The sequence below is a fragment of the Ictalurus furcatus genome, chromosome 4 (genome assembly GCF_023375685.1).
Source record: "Ictalurus furcatus strain D&B chromosome 4, Billie_1.0, whole genome shotgun sequence".
NCBI classification, from domain to species: Eukaryota; Metazoa; Chordata; class Actinopteri; order Siluriformes; family Ictaluridae; genus Ictalurus; species Ictalurus furcatus.
This window is the reverse complement of record NC_071258.1, coordinates 20,872,001-20,897,728: the sequence shown is the minus strand read 5'-3', so window position 1 is coordinate 20,897,728 and position 25,728 is coordinate 20,872,001. Positions and strand designations below refer to the sequence as shown.

Genomic DNA, 25,728 nt, shown 5'->3' with positions numbered 1-25,728 from the left:
ACCCTCAGCTTCTTTAGCAAGGGAGTGGTCATCTTGGAGGTGTGTTTGGGGTCGTTATCATGATGGAATACTGCCCTGCGGCCCAGTCTCCGAAGGGAGGGGATCATGCTCTGCTTCAGTATGTCACAGTACATGTTGGCATTAATGGTTCCCTCATTGAACTGTAGCTCCCCAGTGCCGGCAGCACTCATGCAGCCCCAGACCATGACACTCCCACCACCATGCTTGACTGTAGGCAAGACACACTTGTCTTTGTACTCCTCACCTGGTTGCTGCCACACACGCTGGACACCATCTGAACCAAATAAGTTTATCTTGGTCTCATCAGACCACAGGACATGGTTCCAGTAATCCATGTCCTTAGTCTGCTTGTCTTCAGCAAACTGTTTGCGGGCTTTCTTGTGCATCATCTTTAGAAGAGGCTTCCTTCTGGGACGACAGCCATGCAGACCAATTTGATGCAGTGTGCGGCGTATGGTCTGAGCACTGACAGGCTGACCCCCCACCCCTTCAACCTCTGCAGCAGTGCTGGCAGCACTCATACGTGTATTTTCCAAAGACAACCTCTGGATATGACGCTGAGCACATGCACTCAACTTCTTTGGTCGACCATGGCGAGGCCTGTTCTGAGTGGAACCTGTCCTGTTAAACCACTGTATGGTCTTGGCCACCATGCTGCAGCTCAGTGTCAGGGTCTTGGCAATCTTCTTATAGCCTAGGCCATCTTTATGTAGAGCAACAAATCTTTTTTTCAGATCCTCAAAGAGTTCTTTGCCATGAGGTGCCACGTTGAACTTCCAGTGACCAGTATGAGGGAGTGCGAGAGCGATGACACCAAATTGAACACACCTGCTCCATATTCACACTTGAGACCTTGTAACACTAACAAGTCACATGACATCGGGGAGGGAAAATGGCTAATTGGGCCCAATTTGGATATTTTCACTTAGGGGTATACTCACTTATGTTGCCAGCGGTTTAGACATTAATGGCTGTGTGTTGAGTTATTTTGAGGGGACAGCAAATTTACACTGTTACACAAGCTGTACACTCAGTACTTTACATTGTAAAGTAGTGACATTAATGGCTGTGTGTTGAGTTATTTTGAGGGGACAGCAAATTTACACTGTTACACAAGCTGTACACTCACTACTTTACATTGTAGCAAAGTGTCATTTCTTCAGTGTGGTCACATGAAAAGATATAATCAAATATTTACAAAAATGTGAGGGGTGTACTAACTTTTGTGAGATACTGCATACATACATACATATATATATATATATATATATATATATTAATTAATTTGATGCTATTATGTGCAGCAGATATTATGCGCAGTAGTGGACCTCTTCGTGTCCCACAGCATTCCCCTGACACTCATGGTACATGTGTGTTGTGGAAACTAATGATGTTGTCATCAGCTAACACACGCGCAGACTACTTTACTTCCTGAACAAGTGCTGACATTCATAAAAATCACAGCACAGTTCCAGTGAAACTGAACTCAGACCACTTCCTACAGGTAGTCTTGGGTTCAATACCGTGGTACGCTTCACAATTTTTCATGCAAACCGTGCTCTGTTTTGGATTAAACTGCCAGTGTGAAAGACCCCTTAAACATAAGTAACATGTATTAGCAATGTCTTTTTAATTAACAAATCAACACCTGCACAAACCCATCCCTAAGTTGTGGCTGGCAAAATTCAGATCTTTATTTCTGATACTTAGACCTGGAGACCAGACTTTTGGTATATTTCAACATTTAAGAGTATATGGTAATTAAATTTTTTCTAATTTATGAGGACTTAGTCATGGACTGAATAAACATAATGCAGTGTGTTTAGTGTTTAGTTAACATTTAGTTAACCTTTAAATTCATGTCAATTAATAAATGTGTTAATTTAATTTGTTAACATGACTTACTTATTAATGCTAAGTTTTATATTAAGGGCCAGGTTTAAAATATTACTGTTAATTAATGTAGTAAATAATGGTAGTTAAGGGAACTTTAACCTGAACTGATACCTATATGATTTGGGTAGTGGACCGTTGTCAGCACAGCAGTGAAACTCTCATGGTAGTGGTGGTACAAGTTTATTAGATGGAGAAATGTTGCTGGGATTTTAATAACTCAATGTCACTGCTGGGTTTGGAATAGTTCACTAAACACCAACCAGCCAAGAGCTGTGAGAAAGTAAGACAGTGAGTGAATGAATGAGTGAGTGTAATCCTCACCCTTTCCCGTTCGAAAGGTAAGCATGGCAGGTTGGCCCTCACCAGCACTGCTGCGTGCTACCATTAGCACCTCATACAGGCTGGAAGGCTCCAGGTCCGATAGGGGGAGGCTCCTTTCACTACCTGGAACTCGTACTGTATGCCAACTGCCCACCACATTGCCCATCTCATCTACCTATAGCAACATGCAAACACAAAGAGGCTGGTGGTTATACATCAACATGCTTCAGCAGCGGTCACATACAAAAGAAATAAAAAGTTAAATGCCATAATGAACAGATATGCTGATCTGTCTGCCTTTGTCCCCTCTCAATTTTATTTTACCCAATGTTATTATTATTTTCCCTCAGAATGATGACAAAGTGTGGTAGTGCCTGAACAGGTCTTTGAGAATTTTTTTGGTCATTTTAATTATAATACCATTATTAGGGTTTTTGGTCAATGGTGATCTCATATAGACTTTTTCTACTTTAATAACCACAGAAAATGTTTAAAAGGTGTAGCTGTGAAGATGCCCATTTGCCATGGCTGACTTCCTGCTTATGTTGATGTTAAGATGGAGATAATGAATATCACTGAGCAACTTTGCATAAAGAAAAGTAAATTGTTGGCATCACACACGTTCACACAGTTAAAAAAAAACAAAACAAACAAAAACAAACAAACAAACAAAAAACAGTGGACTGGAGTGTAAAATGCATATAATCAGTATCAGTATATTTTCGGGTAATACTGATACTCAATATCAAATCACAAATCAGTGCATCCCTGCATGTCAGAATTTCCTCAGCCAGATCAAAACATTGCAATGCTACCAAGTACATTTCAGTCTTTATAGTGCAGGCAGGTTCTTGAAAAGCAAATGTGTCATTATAAATCCCTAATATGCAAAGATAAACATCTCTAAGAATGGCTTTACAAAGAGAACTTAAAAATAAAGTGAAGTTTTAAATCACCTTGCGATATTTAACAAAGTAGGCGTTGATTGGCCTGCCCCAGTCTCGACCTGGCCGCCACTCTAGATCATATGCATTGGGTCTATGTGTTTGTGGTGGACTGATAATGATTGGGGCCTCTGGAGTGGGCTTGTCACTGGCCCTCTCTGCGAATGAACCATTGGCATCACTAAGACCATCCTCCGAAGGTAGGAACAGCCCCTCTCCTTCATCACTCTGAACTGGATGGACAGTTGGTGGTGTGTCCATAGTAGCAGCAGTGCTGGGCTGAGGTTCTGTCAAAACAGATGTTTTGGAGTTCATTTTTACAAAATTTTAGATAAATAAGTGGATTTTTAAAAATATGTATTTAATATCTAATGCTTTCTGAGAACAGTAGTCTTTTTAGTAACCCTTTAAGGATAATCCCATTTTCACACAAAGAGCAAACAACAATTTTCAGCAGTCTTCCTTAATATGCTGTACTTGAACAGTAAAACTAGATCTTTAATAGTTAATTGTACTAATAGTATTTAGCACTGTGTTGAGGACAGTAGTCTCTATGTGGTGCATCCAAATACTTCCCTGAAAGAATGTGAGTAACCTGCAGAGCTATGAACGCCACTAGAAAACTTTAGTGCAGCAGGAGACCATGCCGGAAACTTTAATACCAATATGGATCTGTTTAAATCTACATTGCAAAACACAGTGGCCAGGATTTGAATGGCACTGCAGCATAATGCTTTGTTTACAATTTATTATTGAACTGAATGCTATCTTCAGCCAAAGTGGTCCACTTGGGAAATAACAAAAGTTGGAAACATTACTACATCTTACAGTATACAGGCTAGGCAGCTGAAAGATAAAACCTTATTGAGACCATTGATGCCCTTGAAAGTGTGTGCGTCTGTGTGTCTTGCTCTCTAGTTAGATTAATACATTGTCTATCTCTCTAGTTATTTATCTACAAGCCAAACAGAGACGACAGCTGAATTTGGGTGAGTAAAAAGCAGTATTCAGAGATTTTATTGTACACAGCTGATGGTGTAGAGCTGGACTAAGGCATGATATCTCTGCATCTCTTATCTGTCCTGCTTCTGAGTGCATAGCACTGGTTTACTTTACAAAACAAACAGCCTCAGGGCTGGTAACTGTAGAGCAAAGGCTGGGCCTAAAACATGTGCACTTGCATTCCACCCAACACCTGTAAAATACCAAAAACAAGCTCTACACTCTCTCCCTCCATTACAGGGTCCACATTCACTCCATTTTTTCACCTCTCTTCCTCTCTTTACATTGTAGTACAAATTCTCAATGCACGCAGACACATAATGAGACTGCTGCAGTTGAAATGAATGCATAGAGAGTAGAAAATAGGGGTGTAATGCAATGTCATTATCGGTATTGTTAAACCGGAAGTGGCCATGGTCTATACCCAAAAGGGTTTTTTTATTTTTTATTTTTTTATTTTTATGTAAACCCTTCCACTATGCCCTGGCAACACTGGAAAATACTGAGGAAAAACAGATTGCTGGAAAATGAAGTACTTTTTCATTATTTTTTAATTGCAGAACATAAATGTATTCAACTCCTTAACCAGATGTCCTGTGGAACTTTGTCAAGCCTTCTAAATTCTATCTAATGTGATTGTGAGTAAGCGAGCTAACTATGCTTCAAAGCAATAATGTCTTTCCCAAATCAAGAAATTGTCATTTTAAGTTTACAACGATAGACAGATAATAGTATTTTACCAGATTTACTTCAGTTTTTGGGTGTGCTACCTTCCAGGAAGATAAGAATATTTCACTCTACATACTCTACATAACAGAATATACTATAAAGCTAGGACATCCTCACAGCTGCTTCTGCATATTTAACTGCTATTGTTTTAGCAGCATTGCATTATAACGACTATGACTGAGGCGGGGCGCACGGTGGCTTAGTGGTTAGCACATTTGCCTAACACCTCCAGGGTTGGGGGTTCAATTCCCGCTGCTGCCCTGTGTGTGTGTGGAGTTTGCATGTTCTCCCTGTGGTGCAGGTGTTTCCTCCGGGTACTCCGGTTTCCTTCCCCAGTCCAAAGACATGCATGGTAGGCTAATTGGCATGTCCAAAGTGTCTGTAGTGTATGAATGGGTGCATGTGATTGTGCCCTGTGATGGATTGGCACCCTGTCCACTATGTACCCTGCCTTGTACCCCATGCTCCCTGGGATAGGCTCCAGGTTCCCGTGTCCCAGTACGATAAGCCGTATAGAAAATGGATGGATGGATGAGCTTCTGAGGAGGGCTTCTTTTAATAACAATTTAGAACAATCATTCAAGAATGATGAAAGGGTAACACACTTGGAAGAAAGATCAATCTGCCCTGTTCTGTGCACATGAGCTTACAGACATGCAGGATTGGCTAGTGTCGCTCTGATTGACGGGGGGAAAAGGTAATGTCATTCCTCCTTTCCTGTCAATTTTGCACTCTCTTGGCTCCCGAACATGGATGGCTGTGGCAATGTCTGGATTCAAACTTGCAATCTCATGACAATAGGACAAACACTGAGCATTTAGTTGAAATATGGAAACCGTCCACATGAGCTTTGGCATGCTGTCCTTTAAAGATCCACAGTAAAATGAAAACCTCACGTTTTTTTTTTTTTTTTTTCGACCTGCAGAATTCTAGTCCAAACAAATGGGTCCAATATTTTCCCTATATAAAATTTTAATCAATACATGACATATCGCATTAATCTACTATATCCCATTTATGTATGTGAATACATTCTCAGTTCAAAATAAAAATAATTTCGGACATTTTTGCCTCCTCAACTCTAAAAACATCAGGTGGGTGAGAGCATCTAACTATATGTGCAGATTAAGTAAATTATTAAAAAGGGTAATTTAGTCAAATTTTTTTTTTTTTTTTTTTTTTTACATTTATAGACCTTTACATTCATAAAATATAGAAAAATATGACAATTTTAAAAGTATTCAATTCATTGAAAAACTTTTGCACATAAATTGTGATTTCTTCAGATGTGATGGGGCAAAAAGACTTTTATGTTGGCATGTCTTTAAGAAATAGTGGGCCAGGTATTGCATCAGAAAGATCTCAAAAAAGTTCAGTTTACCACATCAAGTGGTAAGACCTAAAAAAAAAATTTAATAAAAAATGTGTTATTACTATAATGATGTCTGTTTAAAATGAAAAGAGCCAGAAAAGTCAGGTAGTACAACTATTAAGTCAGATGGTCCAACCAGAAAAAAACATTTGTGTTAAACATTTGAATAAATTTATATTTAAAAAGATCAATTCTATGCATTCTATTAGGTAAGAACTGTAAACTTTTTAGCATCTTTTCAGTTTTTATATAGTTTTCCTATATTTTAATGATTTTTATTTATTTATTTATTTTTTAAATGTGGCCATAATAAGAACATGGTAAATGTTAATTTCTGTAATGATAAATAAGTATAAATAAAATATAATTTTCATTAATGCCACCTGACATTTTCTGGGTGGTGAAACTGACCCAGAACACGAGTGAAGCAGAGAGACAAGCAGTGAAAGTTTCAGGGACAAATCTTCACCTCATCTACTTTGTTTACTAGGGATGTAACCAAATATGAATACATTATTATAAATTTTGCATGTACTTGTCTCTCTCCTTCACTCTGACTCAGGTCTTCTTTATGTCAATTAATGGGGGGATGTTGGGTGTTCTGTAAACATTGCAACTAGGAGACCACCATGACTATCTGAAAGAGAAAGAAAAAGGGAGAGTGAGAAAGTGAGGGAGTGGAGAGAGAGAAACCACTTTGTACCATGAATGGATTCTTAAATCACTTCTGATCACCCACAATTAACAAGCCTTGACCTATTCGGATCCGTGCTCATCAGAGGCCTCTCAGATGTACTTCCCAGCATGGACTGTGCTCACAGCCTGAATAAAATGAGTGGGTTGGCCTTTGAGAAGGAAACAGTGGCAGTATGACCAGCGAATCAAAGGGATTGGCTGGCCACTGTCATTACAGGACTGGCCAAACCTCCTCATACACACCACTTTCTGAAGTCTTGCAAGGAGGTCTTGCCTAAACAAATCCAAATATCATGATATTTCATCTACTGTTCAGATAATGTATTTTAACCATCATGTTCTGCTTAGGGGCAACATGATGGCACAGTTGGTAGTGTTGCCGCCTCACAGCTTCAGGGTCCCCAGTTCAATCCTCACCTCCGTTTACTATCTGTACAAACTTCCACATGATGTCCACGTGTTTCCTCCAGGTTCTATGGTTTCCTCTCACCTCCCAAAACACACACAGGTAGATGTACTGGCTAGGTCTAAATGAGTGTGTGAATGAGTACATGGGTCCTGATAAACTGGTATCTGTATTTCTCTCTCACATCCAGTGTTCCCAAGATCTCTTCATCCACCACAACCTTGACCTGGATAAAGTGGTTACTAAAGATGGATGAATGAATGAACGTTCTGTTCACTACTTAGCAATGTCTCAGTGGTGCAGGTTATTGTCTGTATATATATGTTTAAAGCCATACAACTCAATGTTATTTTAAACTACAAAATTTTTGACATGCTCTGAAACTATTTTGAAACTATTTTGAAACTATTTCAGGTTTATTAAAAAACTGAGCAGTTTTTTTTTTTTTTAAATAGCAGAACATATGAGCTAGATGATTAATTAGGAGCAATTTTTGGGACAGATCTACCAGACAACTGACCCTGCAATATTTTTCCATAATATACTCTTCCAGTAACTGAGATGAACAACTTTATATAAACAATCATGATTTTAAGCTGACCTGCGTTTTATCAAAACCATATTCTCTCTGTCATGCAAGCCAGGAAAAAACAGCATTTGGAAATGACCTCAGCTGTTTTTTTTCTAACAGAAACCTTGTATATCTCTGCCTTTATCAATCATGTTCAGAAATGCAGGGCAATGCTGATAAACAGAGTTGAAGCAGTATGGGGGAGGCTTTGCGTGTGTGTTTGTGTGTGCAGAGGTATGTGTTAATAAGTAGAAGGCCAGTTGTGTGTAAGTTTGACAGCCGGGTGGTCTGCTCCTCATCATAACCTTGTGCAGTTACTCCTTACATTCCGCTGTTCAAGAGCTTATCCATGACAGTACACACAAAGCTCACTCTCATGGCTCTGGTGCTGCCCGCCAAAGACCTCTCTGCTCCTGCAACCCTCCCCCAGCACTGATGCAGCCAAAAAGCTTGTCTACGTCCCATAATCCTCCTTCCAACGCTTCAACAGAGCCTGTTGTACTCACCCCTTAAATACTAGTCTCATATATCCCTCACTGACACCACTATACATACTCAAATGTAAATTTGAGAATGCTGTGTAATGAACTTTAGATTGATGATTCTATAAAATGAGTCTTGACAAAATGTAACGATAGGAAACTTTTGTTTATGCTGATGAAAAATAAAACATTCTTACCCAACAGAATGCTAAGTCTGGCAGCTGACTGTGCAGAGCCAATCCTATTGTCTAGCACACACTGGTACATGCCCTGGTCCTGAACAGTGACCGAGAAAATACGCAGGGTGGAGTTTGATATCTGGAGTCGTGGTGAGGATAAAACTGGGTAAGAGTTGAAGAACCAGGTGATGTTAGGAACAGGATTTCCTGAGGTGGCACAACTGAATTGCACAAATGAGCCAGATTTCACCGTCTGGTCACTCAGACCTTTTATTATAATAGGAGGCCCTGTGGGAGAAAAAGAAAACAATGATATTAATGTATTTTGTTTCCATCACAGTGAAAACATGGCAAATGTCTAGCTGTATTAATATTTATGCATATTAACCTGTATTTTGACCATGTAATTGAATCAAATATGAAATATGAGTTTAGTTTAATACTCCACATGACTGAACTCACCGAGCACATCCACAGTATAGTTGGCACTGGCCACAACACCTTCCTCTACTTGAACAAAGCATGTGTAATTTCCTCTGTCACTTATCTGAACATCTCTCAGCACCAGATTACTGTGCAGAAGTCTCAGTCTGGGAGCAAGTGGCAGCTCTTGGCCATCCTTCAACCATTTAACAACAGAAGAGGGATTTCCTGATACTACACATTCCAGAACCAAGGACATGGCCTGTTCCACTGAAAGGTTGACAGACTTGACTGGATATACTATCCCCACAAGGGAAGGACCATCTGAATCTGTGAAGGGGGAGAGGGGTGAGCTAAATGCAATCCAAACACATCAAAACAACTGTATTCGTGTTTTCTACAAAGTGTCTTTGCAGTAGTGCATTTTTTCCCAGCTTACTTTTCACCAAGAGCTTAGTGCCATAGGGCTCGACCTTGACCTCTCTGGTAACAGGATTATAAGCTCCACATTTATACATGCCCTGATGCTCTGGAGAAACAGAGACTATCTGAAGGTTCCCAGAGGGGAGTATTAAATATTCATCTGAAAAATAAACACAGGTTAAGAAAACATATTAAAGTGTGACTGAAAACATGTGAGTTATATTCTTGATCTGGGATACTGTGGTATACCTGTAGACACCTCTAGCCATTTCCCCCGTATTCTGTAACGTGGCAAAGCCGGGGGATTACTCCGAGGTAGCCGGCACTCAATAACAGCAGTGTTCCCTTCTTTTTCTACTAAAGACCGCCGATGGGTCTGTCCAAACTCCTTAATATCTAAATGTACAGTGAAACAGGCCAATGTAAAATTACAAAATAAAACATTCAACCTATTAACCTAGGACCCACCACAAAAGCCCATCAGTTAAATATTTACATTGGAGTGTGGGAAACTGGGAACATATCCTCTCTACTGAATAATAATATATAATTATCTGCATGACCAATCAGTCTGACCAGCCAAAGGCAAGTGCTGTAGGGATGAATAATTTTACCTGTTCTTTATTATTTTATAATCCATTGCAGTCTACAAAACAATCGTCCAATACAAATACTGAAGTCCTCCGGTTTCATTTTCAATACAATCGATAATTAAAGCTGCAAGCAGCAACAAACGGGCCCTTGCACCCGGGTGCATGGTGGGGCTGCCCTGCCAGAGAAAAACCATTCCATTTTTTAAGAGTTTATATAATTGTTTTTGACATATTTTCCTGTTTCCAGTAAGTGTCGCTATGACTATAACTGAATATTGGAACGAAGATGTCCTCAGGGTAGCATTCGTATCAAATATGTGAAGTTTGGTGCAGATTGAACATTGTATGTCTGAGTTAGTGCAAAATATGTCAGTTATTGTTGGCAGCAGGTGGTGCTATGACTATAATTGAATATTAGCAAGTAGATGTCCTCAGGCCAGGTTTTGTATAAAATATGTGAAGACTGGTGCAGATTGAACATTTTATGTCTGAGTTAGTGTAAAACATGTCAGTTCATGTTACCAGCAGGTGGTGTTATCACTTCAACTGAATATTGGCATGTAGATGTATTCAGTAAAGGACTTTTATCAAATATGTGAAGTTTGGAGCAGATTGGACATTGTATGTTTGAGTTATAACAACTCCCTTTTTGATGGCGACACATCGAAATTTGAGAGACCTCCACACCCACGCCATGTAGCGAAAAACTTTTGGGTTACCCTGTTCCCTGAGAAGGGAAGGAGACATTGCGTGAGCTCCACGCTGTGGGAAGGGCCCTCGCACATGACCGGCATCTGAAGTTGGGTAACATCATGCCTATTTACAGGCCTGCCGTAATCAGGTGACGTGGCAATTATTTGCATCACGCGATATAAAAACAGCACCTGCGAACATTGCCATCAGCTGCTATTATCTGAAACGAAGACGCAATTCACAGGCATGCCCCAATATGACAAAGCTATGCAACGTCTCGTTCCCTTCTCAGGGAACAGGGTTACATGCATAACCCAGACGATCCCTTTCAAAGGGAATTCCACATCGCGTGAGCTCCACACCGAGGGAACGAGAATACCCACTCCCTCATACTGAGGGTACAGCTTGTTCAAAAAGATCCGAGCCCGAGGGTCATTGCAAGACATCCGCAAGACACACCTGTAATATAGAATGAATGTATGTGGCGTAGACCACACCGCCGCAGCTCACGCATCCTGTAAGGATACGCCACCTAGTGGAATGAGCCCTTATGCCCAGAGGCATAGCGAGACCGTGTGCCTCATAAACGATAGAGATTGCTTCCACTATCCAATTAGAGATGCACTGCTTTGACACAGCATCCCCTCTACTGTAATCTCCAAAGCAGACTAGCAGCAGCTCAGACTTACGCCACTAGCCAGAGCGGTGGATGCAAGTACAGAGAGCCCTTACTGGACACAGTAGGTGCAATTTCTCTTGTTCTGGTGTGAGGAACAGAGGAGGGCAGAAAGCCTGCAACACTACTGGCTGGGAAGCAGATGTAGGCACTTCAGGAATATAATCCAGCCTAGGATACAGGAAGGCCTTGGCTAATCCAGGAGTAAAGTCAAGGCAGGAAGGGGCAACAGAGAAAGCTTGTAGATCTCCTATTTGCTTGAGAGATGTCAGGGCCAGTAGAAGAGCTACATTTAGAGTCAGAAGCTTCTCAGAGGCTGACTCTAAGGGCTCAAATGGGGCATCTGACATTCCTTCCAGGACCACAGAATCGTTCCAGGAAGGTATGCGTGGTCTGCAGATGGGCCTCAGCCGCCTGACACCACGCATAAACCTCGAAGTTAGAGGATGTTGCCACAAAGAGGCTCCATCAATCGGGGCGTGGCTGGCCGAAATGGCGGCCACGTAGACCCTGATTGTAGAAGGAGCCAACCCTGCTGAGAAACGTCCTTGTAAGAACTCCAGGACTGTAGCTATTGTGCAGTTCACTGGGTCTAGCTGATGTTCCTCACACCACAAGACAACAAGTTGCCGCTTGAGCGCATACAATTTCCTTGTGGATGGTGCTCTAGCGTTCAACATGGTCTCTACAGTCTCAGTTGTGAGACCAAAATCTATGAGCTGTTGCCCCTCAGGGGCCAGACCCACAGTTTCCATAGTTCCGGCCGAGGGTGATAAATCAGCCCTCCGGCTTGAGACAGTAGATCCCTGCAGATGGGAATCTCCCAAGGAGTGCCGTCTAGCAGGGATATTATCTCTGAGAACCATATTCAAGCTGGCCAATAAGGAGCTACTAGCAGCAGACGTAGACAGTCTTGGAGCAGGAGCAGAGCGATCGGGGGAAAAGCATACAGATGTGACCTCGGCCACATGTGCACCACGGCGTCCAGCCCTAATGGTGTGGGAGGAGTGAGGGCGAACCACAGCGGGCAGTGTGTTGTCTCCTTGGAGGTGAACACATCCACTTCCTCTTGGCCTCACCTCCACCATATGGACTCCACCACTTGAGGATGGAGCCTCCAACTAGGGCTGCACGATTATGGCCAAAATGACAATCACGATTATTTTGATTAATATTGAGATCATAATTATTTATCATGATTATTTATTGATTTTAGGGACAACATATTTTTATTGCACTTTCACATTTAAATAAACAGACCACTGCTTTCACCTCCATGTTGTGCTACGTTCAAATGTACAAAACTTTGCATCAAATTACACTGGTCAATAAAGTGCATCATCTCGTATAAGCAAAATATAAATAAAATTGTACCCAAAATATAGGACAAGTAAAAATAAATATGCCATCAACCAAATGCAAACAATTCAGGCCTATGCAGAAAAGGCAATAACAGTGTTTACAGGAGGAGAGACGCAGCCAAATCACCCAATAGAGTGGTGACGTTATTTTGTACTGGAACCCGGAAGTTTGCATCCCACTGGTTAACTCGACAAAAACACAAATAGGATTTTCCCGTAGGCTTTTGGATTATTGCAAAACATAAGGTCTGTGATCAACAAAAGTTTACAATATTAACACATTTTCCCCATCAAGATAATTTTCACAAATTAACAACTTTTTCAAAGTTTGAAGCCTAAATACAACCGCCAGAAATAAACAGCTAAAAGTATGCTATAAACGAACACCACCACGGGCGCTCAACTACTACGTCACCATCACCAAGCTTCCGAGATCTTTTCCAAAATATTTAAAAACATTTTCCATAATATGAATTTACTCTGTAGATGAATCTTCATCCAAATTATTTTGGGAATTGTGCACAGCATACCTGAACGGGTTTATCTGCAAAGTTTTTTTCCCTGTTTGGCGTGATGACGTTTAATGTCCCAGACAACGTCTGTAGTCCCATTTAGCAACTTGTTAGCAATCGCCTTTTTCAATACATGTAAAAAAATTTAAAAACTCACAAGTAGGGTATTACTGGTGTACTTTATGTCGCAGAATGAAACGTGGAAATATTTTGAGCTTGTGTTCACCACAGACCTTATTTCAGGTTTTCAACCAAAATCCAATTTTAAAAAACCCATTGATTTCTGGACGATGGAACAGGAAGGACTAAAATGCTAACTCGCTTCCGGGTTTTGGCATACAAAATGACATCATCCCTGTGTCACTCTATGGTGACTGGCTGTAAGTTTAGGAAGCACTTGATTTGATGTGCAGCGGAGTTTTCTATGAGTGGAGGAGGAACTTTAAATGTCAATACTGCAGTCGATCATGTTCATGTAATCGTGGGCAGTTAAAATCGGAATCAAAATCAATATTAAATTAATTGTGCAGCCCTACCTCCAACCTCTGGGCCTCAGCCTCTGCCTTGACAGGATGTCTGCCCCCACATTCCGGCTGCCCAGAATGTACACTGAACTCACTGACAAGAACCGTCCCTCTGCCCAGTGAAGAATTAGTAGTGCCTACCTGAACGGGGACGTGAACATAATCCTCCCTGACCGCTCCCCATCCCGTGAGGGAGGCATCTGTCATTACTGTCTTGCGATAAGTAGACGCCCCTAGAGCATGACCCGAGGCTAGAAACCGGGGACACCTCCAAATTCTCAGAACACATAGGCATCGCCACGTGACACTGATTACTCTCAGAGGTTTCGTCCTTGGATGAAACCCCCGACTTTTCAGCCACCACTGAAACAGTCTCAAATGCAACAGGCCCAACGGTATGACATTGGCTGCTGCTGCTGCCATAAGGCCCAGCGGTCTCTCGTAAAGAATGGATGGGATGCCCAGACCCAGCTTTATCTTGCTTAATGTTGATAGGATTGACCCTACGTGTGTTGGGGATAGAAACGCCCTCATCATAGGAGAATCCCATATAACCTCTAGAAAAGTAGTCATCTGCACTGGAGAAAGCATACTTTTGTTGAGGTTCAACCTGAGCCCCAAGCTCCTCATGGGCGAGAACCACATCCGATTTTGAAGTGTCAGTTCCCTGGATCGTGCTAGAGTTAACCAGTCATCCAGGTAGTTTAGTGCACAGATCCCCTGGAGTCACAAGGGAGCCAGAATAGCATCCATGCACTTTGTGAAGTTGCAAGTGGACAAAACTAGCCCGAAGGGAAAAACCCAATGTTGGTATGTGTTGCCTCCAAACGCGAACCTCAGGGACTTCCTGTGACTATCGTCACAAACCAGTGCTCCCTTAAACTTACAATCTGTGCCACCATTAGCAGCAATAACTGTAACCAAATGCTTCCGTTAACTGGAGATCAGTCTTTCACTTACTTCTATCAGAAACCAGTCCTTGAACTAAATCTGTGGAAAAATAAGTTTGAGCGTCAGCATCTTGAACCTGTATGTCCGAAGAGTATGGTTCAGATGACGCAGATATAAAATTGGCCACATACTCCCATCTTTTTTGCGGACCAGGAAGTAACGGCTGTAAAAACCTCCCTCCCTCAGGGAACGCGGTACATGTTCTATGGCCCCTTGGTCCAAGGGGGATCTTACTTCCTGCGCTAATGTCAGGCTCTGCTCTATGCTGACCACTGTGAGCTTTGAACTGGACCCGGTAACCCTTTTCTATGGTAGACGGAACCCATGGAGACACATTTGGCAGTAGTTTCCACACTGCCAGATGGTATTTTAGCCATGTTAACTTTTCCACATTCTGTTGGAGAGAAAGCATCAGATTTTTGTTGCCCCGTGACAGCTCGCTGACCAGAGAAAACTGAAAACTTGGGACGGCCTTGGCTAGGGGAGGCCCTACAGTAGCACTGGGGGCTATTTGCCCTAACAACCTCACGTCCTTTCCTCCATGACCCATCAGGACTGCTCCTTCTTTGTCTGCTTGGCCTTTATGATCATCCTCAGATCAGGCTTAGTAGCAGGCTGCGACAGTGGCCGCCCCACCACCATTTGCTGTTTTGTTTCACGAAACCTGTTGGTGATGGCATTAACCGCGCTGCCGAACAGGCCGGAAGGTTCAACAGGGGCATCCAGCAAGGAGACCTTATCTTTGTCCCCCATCCCTCCTGCTATTCAACACTTAGCTAAGTGCTAAAGCATGCTATTACTGCTATTAAAGAGAAAGTTGTTATAACTCAAGCATTCAATGCCTAATCTCCCGAAAACTTCACGTTTGATACGAATCCTGGCTTGAAGTCATCTACATGCCAATATTCAGTTATAGTCATATCGCCACCTGCTGCCAACAGGAAATTAATTTAAATCATACACCTGGCATCAATGAAGTGATTCTGACATATTATTGATTTCACCCAACTGCTGAAGCCATGGCCCACAAAGAGCTTACAAAACATGTATGGGATCTCATTGTTGAAAGGTATCAATCAGAAGAGTGGTACAAAAGAAATTCCAAAATATAAGGTGTATCATGGAACACTTGTGAAGGCAATCATAAAGTGGAGAAAATAGGGGCATCACAGTGACATTACCTAGAACAAGACATGCATCCAAAATTGACAAAAAGACAATAATAAAACTTATCAGGGAGGATGCCAAGAGACCTACGGTAACATTAAAGGATTTACGGGAATATCTGACAAATACTAGTCACGCCCTGCCTGTGACAACAATCTCATATTCTTCACGTGTGGGCTATAGAATAGGGTGGCCAGATGGAAGCCCTTTCTCATGAGAAAAATTCAATCCTGCCTAAATCACCCAAAATCATATGGCAAAATGTGTTCTGGTTTGATGAGACTGAGATAGAATTTTTTGTCCATAATTCTCAAAGATATGTTTGTCACAAAACCAAGACAGTTTATCAACCAAAGAACCCCATACCCACAGTGAAGCTTTATGGGGCTACTTCTCTTCAGCTGGGACTTGGTATAGAGGAAATCATAGATATATCCAAATACCAATCTATTTTGGCACAAAACCTTCAGGCCTTGGTTAAATAGTTGAAGATGAAGAAAAATATCACCTTTCAGCATGATAATGCCCCAAAGCACAAATCCAAGTTAACCTAAATCCATTGAGCCTTCAGAAGAAGATCAACATTTTGGAATGGACCAATCAGAGCCTAGATCTAAATCTTATTGAAAACCTGTGTAGTGACATGAGGGCTATGCACACGTGACCCCCTACCAATTTGATAGATATGGAACATTTTTTCAAGAAAGAGTGGAATAAAATGACAAAATCAAGATGTGCCAAGTTTGTAGACTCTTACTTAAAAAGACAGAGTGCTGTATTAAATGGAAAAATTTCTTTAACAATGCACACTTACAGTGCTGTGAAATAGTATTTGCCCCATACTGAATTCTTCTGTTTTTGTGTATATTTCATACTAAAATACTTTTAGAGGTTCAAAAGAAATACAACATAAAACAAAGGCAATCTGACTAAACACAATAAAGTTTTTATTTATTTATTTATTTTTATTGGAGCAAAACGTTATCCAACACCTTTCACCAATATAAAAAACTAATTGCTCCCTTAAACTTAAAATCTGTTTGTGGCACTATTAGCAGCAATAACTACAACCAAACGCTTCCTATAACTGGAGATCAGTCTTTCACTTACTTCTCGGACTAGTACTTACTCCCTTGCTTTGGATCATTGTCTTGTTGCACAATCCAGTTGCGCTCGAGTTTCACCTTATGGACTGAAGACCAGACATTCCCCTTTAGGGTTTTCTGGTTGAGCAGAATTCATGTTTCCCACAATTACTGCAAGTTGCCCAGGCCCTGAAGCAGCAAACTATCCTCACACCATCACACTTCCACCACCATGCTAGACTGTAGGTATGATGTTCTTTTTGTGGAATTCTGTGTTTGGTTTACGGCAAATGTTACGGGCCCTGTCTTCTAAAAAGTTCCACTTTCAACTCATCAGTCCACAGAACATTCTCCCAAAAGTATCATTAAGGTGTGTTTTGGCACAATTCGGACGATAATTCGGGCGTTAATGTTCTTCTGGGTTAGCAGTGACGTTTGCCTCACCACTCTTCCGTGGATGCCATTTTTGCCCAGTGTCTTTCTGATAATGGAGTCATGAACAGTGATGTTCATGTTCAACCTTTGTTGATGCAAGAGAGGCCTGAAGGTCCTTTGATGTTGTCCTTGGCTCTTTTATGACTTTCTGTATGAGTAGTTGCTTGCTATGCTCTTGGAGGAATTTTGGAAGGTCAGACACTTCTGGGAAGGTTCACTATTGTGCTGAGTTTTTACATTTGGATATAATGGCTCTCCCTATGGTCCTCTGGAGTCTCAGAGCCGTTCAAACACCTTTGTAACCCTTCCCAGGTTCCCTTTGTAATCCTTCCTTCTACATTTTAACACAGGCCCAGTTGGTACTGAATAACATTTTTGCTTCAGCGAATAACATTATCATTCAAAAACTGTATTTTGTGTTTACTCAGGTTGCCTTTATTTCAATCTGTGAAACAATTTATTATGAGATATACACAAAAACAGAAGAAATCAGGATGGGGCAAATACTTTTTCACAGCACTGTATGCAACCAGGTGAAATGGATCCAGTGGAAGTTGCCCAGCTCCAGGCAGGCTGCGCATATCAGAGTGAGGTGCTACAAGGGCACACAGTGCGTTATCTGCACCATAGTCCTTGCTAATGAACGCATGAGGCCAAAATGAGATGAGGGATGTCACAGCTACTGACAAGAATATTGTATGCAGTTGCTGAAAAAAATCACCAAAGCAAAGAAAGGGCATACAATTGCAGAAACTTTGACTTTGCCATCTGCAACAGAGATTGGCAAGGAATTATTTGTAGAGGATAAGTCAAAACAATTGGCTAAAGTACCATTATCAAATAATACCGTCAAACCTCGCATCACAACAATGTTAGAAGAAGTGAAGGGTCAGCTTTCTGTCCAACTTCATGGTAATTACTTCACCTTTCAAATATACGAGTCTTCCAACATCAAAAATGGCACCTCGCAGACGTTCGTTATGAATGGGGAAATCAGATAAAATAAGATTTTTTGTTTTGTAAAGAGCTGCGTACCATGATGGCACACGATATTTTTTGAAACGTTGGATAATTTCATGAGATCAAATGAGATAAACTGGAGCAACTGTATTGGGGTCTGTACTGATGGAGATGCCATGATGACTGGCAGGCAGTCTGGGGTAGTTCAGGGTATCAAAGATGTTGCTCCCCATGCCATGTCAACACACTGCTTTCTGCACAGAGAGGCACTTGCTACAAAAGAAATGGAATCCAGTCTTCGTGGAGTTTTAGACGTGGTCGTAAAAATCGGGAACTTTGTGAAAGCCAGAGCCACCAACTCCCGGTTATTCACTGCTCTCTGCGAAGAGGTAGACGCTGATTACCATACCCTGCTGATGCATACTGACATGAGGTGGCTGTCCAGAGGGTGGGTGCTGATGCATCTGTTCAGCCTGAGGGAGGAGTTGCGCAACTTTCTTGAGGATAAGAGACCAGACCTTGCAGAGTTTTTTGACAATGAAAAATGCTTGCTCAACTCGGCTACCTTGCAGACATATTCGTTGAAATGAACAAGCTGAACAGAGCAATGCAAGGTGCAAACATAAACACTCTGATGCAGCATGAACGAGTAGAGGCTTTTGAAATAAAACTACAAATGTGGAAAACCAGTGTCTCCTCCGGGATCAGTGACATGTTCGAGCACACCCATGCATTTATTGCAGACAGACACTTGAATTTTAAAATCACTCAACATCAAATAACAGTGCATCTATCAAAAGGTCCTGGAGAAATTTGATAGTTATTTCCCAGCTCTAACTGAGGAGCAGGCAGCTTAGTTTCTGTGGATCAGAAACCCCTTCGCTGAATTCATTGAAGCAAAGCTTCCAGCTACTCTGCCATAAAGACTTCTGATATATTAGATAGTAAGTGAACAGTGGGTTTTCGAAGTCAGTGTGTTGGATGCATGTAAAAATGGGCAGGAGTGAAGGAGCAGGGCAGGAGTGACTTCGAGAAGAGCCAAAATTTAACGGCCAGATGACTAGTTCTGAGCATGTCTGTAACAAAAAAGGCTTGTGTGGTGCTTGCAGCAGCAGGGGTGAATACAATGATCCATGAAGGGACAAACCACAAACCGGCAACAGGGTGTTGTGCACCCAAGGCTCATGGATGTGCGAGGGCAACGAGGGCTGTCCTGTCTGGTCCAAACCAACAGAAGGCTTACTGAGGCACAAGTCACAGACAATTTTAATGATGCTCACAGGAGGAATTTGTCACAACACATAGCCCTGCTGCATATGAGGCTATGTAGCCACAGAGCAGTCAGAGTGCCCATGTTAACCCATGTTAACCCCTGTCCACCATGAAGGGGCACGTGAGTATTGGTACTGGTCCTTGGAGCAATGGAAGAAAGTCACCTTGTCTGATGAATCCTGTTTTCCTTTACATTACCAGTTAAGGATGCACTGTGAGATGAACACAAGCTGGTGCAGGGAGTGTGATGATCTGGGCAATGTTCTGATAGGAACATTCCACACTACTCAGTATTGATTTGAGAAACATGAAAGTTTTCAAGGTCTTGCTCTGATTTCCAAATCTCCCAGATATCAATCCAATCGAGCAGTTGGAACAATAAGTCTGCTACACCTCGCAACTTACAGGACCTGCAGCTAACGTCTTGATGCTGGGTACTACAGGACACCTTCAGAGGTCTTGTAGGTCTCAGAGCCAGAAACACAGAGCATGTTCTATTGGGTATTCTGTAATGCACAACCATGTAGGAATGTCACGAGAACCGATACTTCGGTACCAAGTCGGGACCAGCGCTCTTAAAATGTGACGGTACTTGTTTTTCTGCAGCAGCGTAGGTACCGTTGTTGACAAAGTTACCAAGGTTGCGATTATTCCGGAACTGATGGGGCAGCATATACACGCAAGTGTTTTAGTCGGTCCACAAGTGGTAAAGAAGAAGAAGAACGCCTACAATCACATGGGAAAAACTACAGATGATTGCGAGAAGTTTAGGTCCGCCCCGACTTGTTGAGAGGAAACGTGGCAAGAGTTAAATATGGAAATACTTCGCATTCGAGGTGGATGACAGCAAACATATAATTGATACTCTGAACCCAGTATGCAACTGATGCTATTGTTCATTTCAAACAAAGCAAGGAAACACGAATTTGGTCAAAGCGCCTGAAAGACGGGCCCTATATTATGTTTGTTTGAGGCAGCTGGCATTGTGGCTGTGAAACCAGCTAACGTTATGCTCCATGTAATGTTTGTGATAGCCAGTTATTTGTTAACGATGCTAACGCATTGCAATGTTATAAACTACCTCCTAATGGGCCACCATTCAGCGTGTGTCCTGTCAGCAAAATGTAGCCTAATGTCACAAATAATTATTGAAATGTTAATGGTTTTAATAAATCTTTTTGGCCTGCCACCATATCAGTGAATTTAAACTAATGCTTGCATTCAGAGTATAACGTGTGTGTGCACGCGCGCTAATGTTTACTAGTGCACCTTAGCACTTGTAGCCTCCCCTGTTTTATTAGTCATTGTCAGACAGTGTTTGATAACTAAAATACCCCCTCCCCTCTCTTTTTGTCAGTATCAGCCAGAGGAGGATGTCCTCCAGGAGAGTTTTTAATTTTATTTTTAAAATTTAATTTTTATACCACACCGTGGTATCGACTTTGGTATCAAGTATCGTGTACTTTTGGCGGTATCGGTACTGACTACTAGATTTTTGGTATCGTGACATCCCTACAACCCTGCTACCTTGAAAAGTGACCAATCAGTGACATCTGCATATAATTGTAAATATCTTGGTTTCAGATATCCAATGGTTGAAAGCTTTCATGACAGAGACATTTGGATCACAGTTACAGTTTTAGTTGCGGTTACAGTTCTACAGTGCAGTTAAGATAAAAAAAAAAACCTGCAAACTGAAATCAGGACTAGCTAATAACATAATGAGTCATTAACAGTACCTAGGCCCATTATAAATTTTTTTATAAAATTATGTGAACTACACGTGCACATACTCTGTTGGTAAGAGCAGAGGAGATAATTATTGAATTTTTGTATAGAGAAGTACCCCTGATAAACATCACATTTAAAAAGAACAGCTTTATCTGTCTGGCAAGCATGGACAAGGGAAACTAAGCTGCATCAGAGAAAGATGTTTTTTGTTCTGCTCTGAAATAGACAGCATAAGCTATTAAAGTTTGTATAGTGCTATAAAAAAGGCTTAAATGAAATACAGGTTACGAGATACACCACAATTTATCTCAAAGATGCAGACATCAAGTTTTCCAACAGACATTTAAATTATCCAACCTGATGGTCATCATGACAATTGGCATCTATCAGTGATTTCAGATACTCTCGTCCCAAGCCTAAACCATATTTTCACTTAAGTATAATTTCTCAGTATTTTTCCACCCCTTTGAGTGTGTCAGAGTGGGAGTGGCTTGCGTGCATACCTGCGATGGTTACCCGTGCCCACTGGCTGGTGATGGAGCCTGTGTCCGAGTGTGCCACACACTGGTAAGTGCCAGTGTTTTGGGGCTGGAGAGAGAGTAGGGAGATCTTGTCAGGCTGAACCTCCACCCCTGGTATCGACCCTGGCTCTAGGGCATGACCCTGGAACAACCAAGTGACTGTGGCTGAGGCAGGATGCACCAAACAGTGCAGGTGAACAGCGCTACCCTGCTTCTGAACTACAGAGGCAGGTTGTGTGTGGAATAAGAGAGATAATGCAACTACAGAGAAGAGAGGGAAAGAAAAAGAGACAGAGAAAAAGCAGAGAGAAGAACACAATATCAGTAATTTCATATATCAACAATTTCACCATGGCTCATCAAGAAGCAAAGCTTGATATTGGAGTTGAATGCTATGATGCATGCATGGACTGAGATATGAAGCGGGAAATATGAACAACCACATTTCCAGATGTGGATATTCAGGAGAAGACTAAATATTGAGTCCCTGCTGTGCAAAACAAATTGTGTGTGTGTGTGTGTGTGTGTGTGTGTACACTCACAAGGGCAGTTGAGAAGAAGGGTTTGGCAAATGCACAGTAAAATGGACAGAACCGTCAGGCCTCTTAGGCCTCTGTCTTCCATGTTTCACCTCAGGATGCTAACCAGGGGTCACACACACACACACACCCCCTACATGCACACCTGCACAGAAAATGGAAAAAAAATATTGTATCTTCAGTTTTTTCCCAATTATCTTGTAATTAAAGACTTAATTTGCAGCTGTTATATACTACCTACACACACTCTTCAAATTAGTCACACAAAGCATTGTGCTCCATAGCAGACACAATATTTGCTTTTCTACGTTTACATTTGTTTGAATTTCTCCAAACTGTCGGTATGTGCTGGTCCTGGATAAAGCAGATGGATAATGCTTGCCTCAGTTTAATTCACACCTCATTGGCCCAAAGTGACCCAATATTATCCTCTGTGTGTGTGTGTGTGTGTGTAATCATACATAAAAAATAAAATGACACCATACCTTGACTATTTAAAATGTATCAAACCTATAGTTCATAAAATACAATTTCAAGCAAACACCACTTTTTAAGAACCAACAGAACTCCTGTTTACATGTCATAATACATGGCATAATTCTGTAATTCATAATTCTGTATTTTGTATACAGAAAATATAGACTTGTAGTCTACAGCTGTGCTCATAATTTTACACACCCCTTTCAGAACCTCCATCAAAAAACATAAAAGCAGTCATTGATCATCCAGTTAACAACACAGTATTAAGAATATGTAAACTTTTGAACTGGTCCATTTGTTATTATTGTGTCTTGTGGACTATATGTAAACATCTGGTATGTGAAATAGCTTATTCAGAGCAGTATTAAATAAACAAAATGCAATTTTAATGATCACTTTTTATTATTAACATTTTGCAGATTCTGAAAGGGGTGTGTAAATTTATGAGCAAAACTGTATATTGAATTCTTAATGTAAAGAAAACTATAGTACTTAAGGCTCAACTATTAATCCACAACACTCACAATACACATTGTGACACATCCTCTGATACATTCCTTCATTTTGGCTAGCCTTCCCCTAATGAGAAATCCCTTACTCCTGACTCCTACTGAGAAACTCTCCACATTCACACTCTGGAATTCCCACTTAGTCTCTTCCCTGCCCCTTTGTCTCAGACACTATCTCTTACTGTATCCCACTACTAACACCCTATCTGTGTTTCTCTCAGTCATTCTCTGCCAGCGATACATGCCATCATACACTCAACATTTTGCTTGTATTTTCTCATTTGTAAGTCGCTTTGGATAAAAGCATCTACTAAATGAATAAATGTAATATAAATGTAAAATGTAACATCACTCTCCTCTCACAGTGTGTTGTTTCCTTACAGGTTCACTGTAGCTTGAAGAGCAGACATGGGGTGCTGGCTCACACTCTCACATACTCGCACACTAATGCAGAGAGCCCAAACAGACAGACAAGAAAAAAAGTGTGGAAGGAATGTTTTGAAAGGCATTCCTTTTTCCTTTTGAACCAACAGCCACCCCACCCCCATTCTGGGCTCCACCTTCTGTGTCAGGCCCAAGCTAATCCAATGGCTCTTTGATCACCCTCTCCTGGTTTGTAAGCGCAGTTTGGCAAGGGGGCTGAGGACAATAACCTTCCAGCTAAGACATTCACAATGTGGATGCCATAGAGCTTGATACACAGTGCAGGTTGCTCAGCTCGGACAAATTAAATAGGTGACACATATAGTTTCCTCCGAAAGTACTGGAACAGCAAAGCCAATTATTTTTGCTATACACTGAAAAAATTTGGGTTTGAGATCAAATGATGAATATGAAATGATAGATCAGAATTTCAGCTTCCATTTCCTGATATTTACATTTAGATTTGTTAAGCATTGGACATATCCTGAAACCACTAGTATACTAACTACCAGACTTCAAACACGTCGGCCAAGATTAACAGCAGCAGTTGATGACAAACACTGTGAGAGCTGTGAAGAAAATCCACTGTTCAAAAAAGGCTTTGAGAGCAGAATATAGAGGCCATACCACAAGATGCAAACCACTCATCAGCAGTAAGAATTGGAAGACCAGATTGTAATTGGCAAAGAAAAACAAAGATAAGACCACAACACTTCTGGAACCAAGATTAACCTTACCAAAGTGATGGAAAATCAAAATGTGGAGAAAAGAATGGCTCTGCTCATGATCCAAAACATACAAGCTCATTGGTCAAGCATGGTGAAGGTAGTGTCATGGCTTGGGCTTGCATGACTCACTAATCTTTAATGATGATGTAACTCATGATGGTAGCTGAAGAATGAATTCAGAAGTCTACAGAAACATTCTGTCTGCCACTTTACAGAGAAATGCATCCAATCTAGTTGAGAGGAACTTCAGATGCTGCAAGACAATGACTCAAAACACACTGCAAACACAACAAAGGACTTCATCAGTGAAAGGTTGACTGGCCAAGTCAATCACCAGACCTTAACCCAATTGAGCATGCATTTCACATCCTGAAGAGGAGACTGAAGGGGGACACCCCTGGGTAAGAAATAATATAATCTTCTCACCATAGCAAGCCAGCTCACAGCAAGAAAGATGAAGTGTATGTCAAACCTGTTAGAAGTACACGTACAGTGCTGTTAAAAAATATTTGCCTACTGACTACTACTATTTTTGCAGAAGACAAACATCTCGTACTAAATTGTTTCAGAAATTAAAACAAAATCAAAGATAAAACAAAGGCAACCTAAGTAAACACAAAATACAGTTTTTAAATGATAGTTATTTCTTGAAGCAAAAAAGTTATCCAATACCAACTGGGCCTTTATGAATATTTATTTTCCCCCGTAGTTACTGATTCCCCAAATCTATGAAACTGAATTCACAATGGGGTTCAGCTGGACTAGATGCAACCAGGACTGATTACTGCAAACCCTGTTCAATCAAATCAACACTTAAATATAACTTTTTCAACTGCATGAAGTTGGTTAAAAGTTCTTACCCAGTCACTATGACACTATGCCAAAGTTAAAACAAATTCCATAAATGATGAGGAAGGAGGTGATTGAAATACATCAGTCTGGGAAGGGTTACAAAGCTATTTCAAAGGCTCTGGGACTCCAAAGAACCAGACTGAGAGCCATTATCACCAACTGGAAAACCTCGGCACAGTAGTGAAACTTCCCAGAAATGGAAATCCTAAAGGAGAATATCCAGTGTTCAGTCCATAAGTTGAAACTCAAGC

General features: G+C 41.2%; 1 protein-coding gene across 1 annotated transcript in view; it reads right to left on the bottom strand.

Annotated features, from left to right (window-relative positions):
- The window catches only part of cdon (cell adhesion associated, oncogene regulated), a 103,118-nt gene that overhangs the window by 15,159 nt on the left and 62,231 nt on the right, over positions 1-25,728 (bottom strand). Inside the window, exons 2-9 of the mRNA XM_053623286.1 lie at positions 22,489-22,630; positions 21,929-22,207; positions 9,715-9,861; positions 9,482-9,625; positions 9,082-9,372; positions 8,638-8,907; positions 3,195-3,469; positions 2,239-2,413 (exon numbers count right to left, since the gene is read on the bottom strand). Of these exons, the coding sequence (XP_053479261.1) occupies positions 2,239-2,413; positions 3,195-3,469; positions 8,638-8,907; positions 9,082-9,372; positions 9,482-9,625; positions 9,715-9,861; positions 21,929-22,207; positions 22,489-22,570 (1,663 nt within the window). The 5' untranslated portion in view covers positions 22,571-22,630. The remainder of the gene's footprint in view (positions 1-2,238; positions 2,414-3,194; positions 3,470-8,637; positions 8,908-9,081; positions 9,373-9,481; positions 9,626-9,714; positions 9,862-21,928; positions 22,208-22,488; positions 22,631-25,728) is intronic.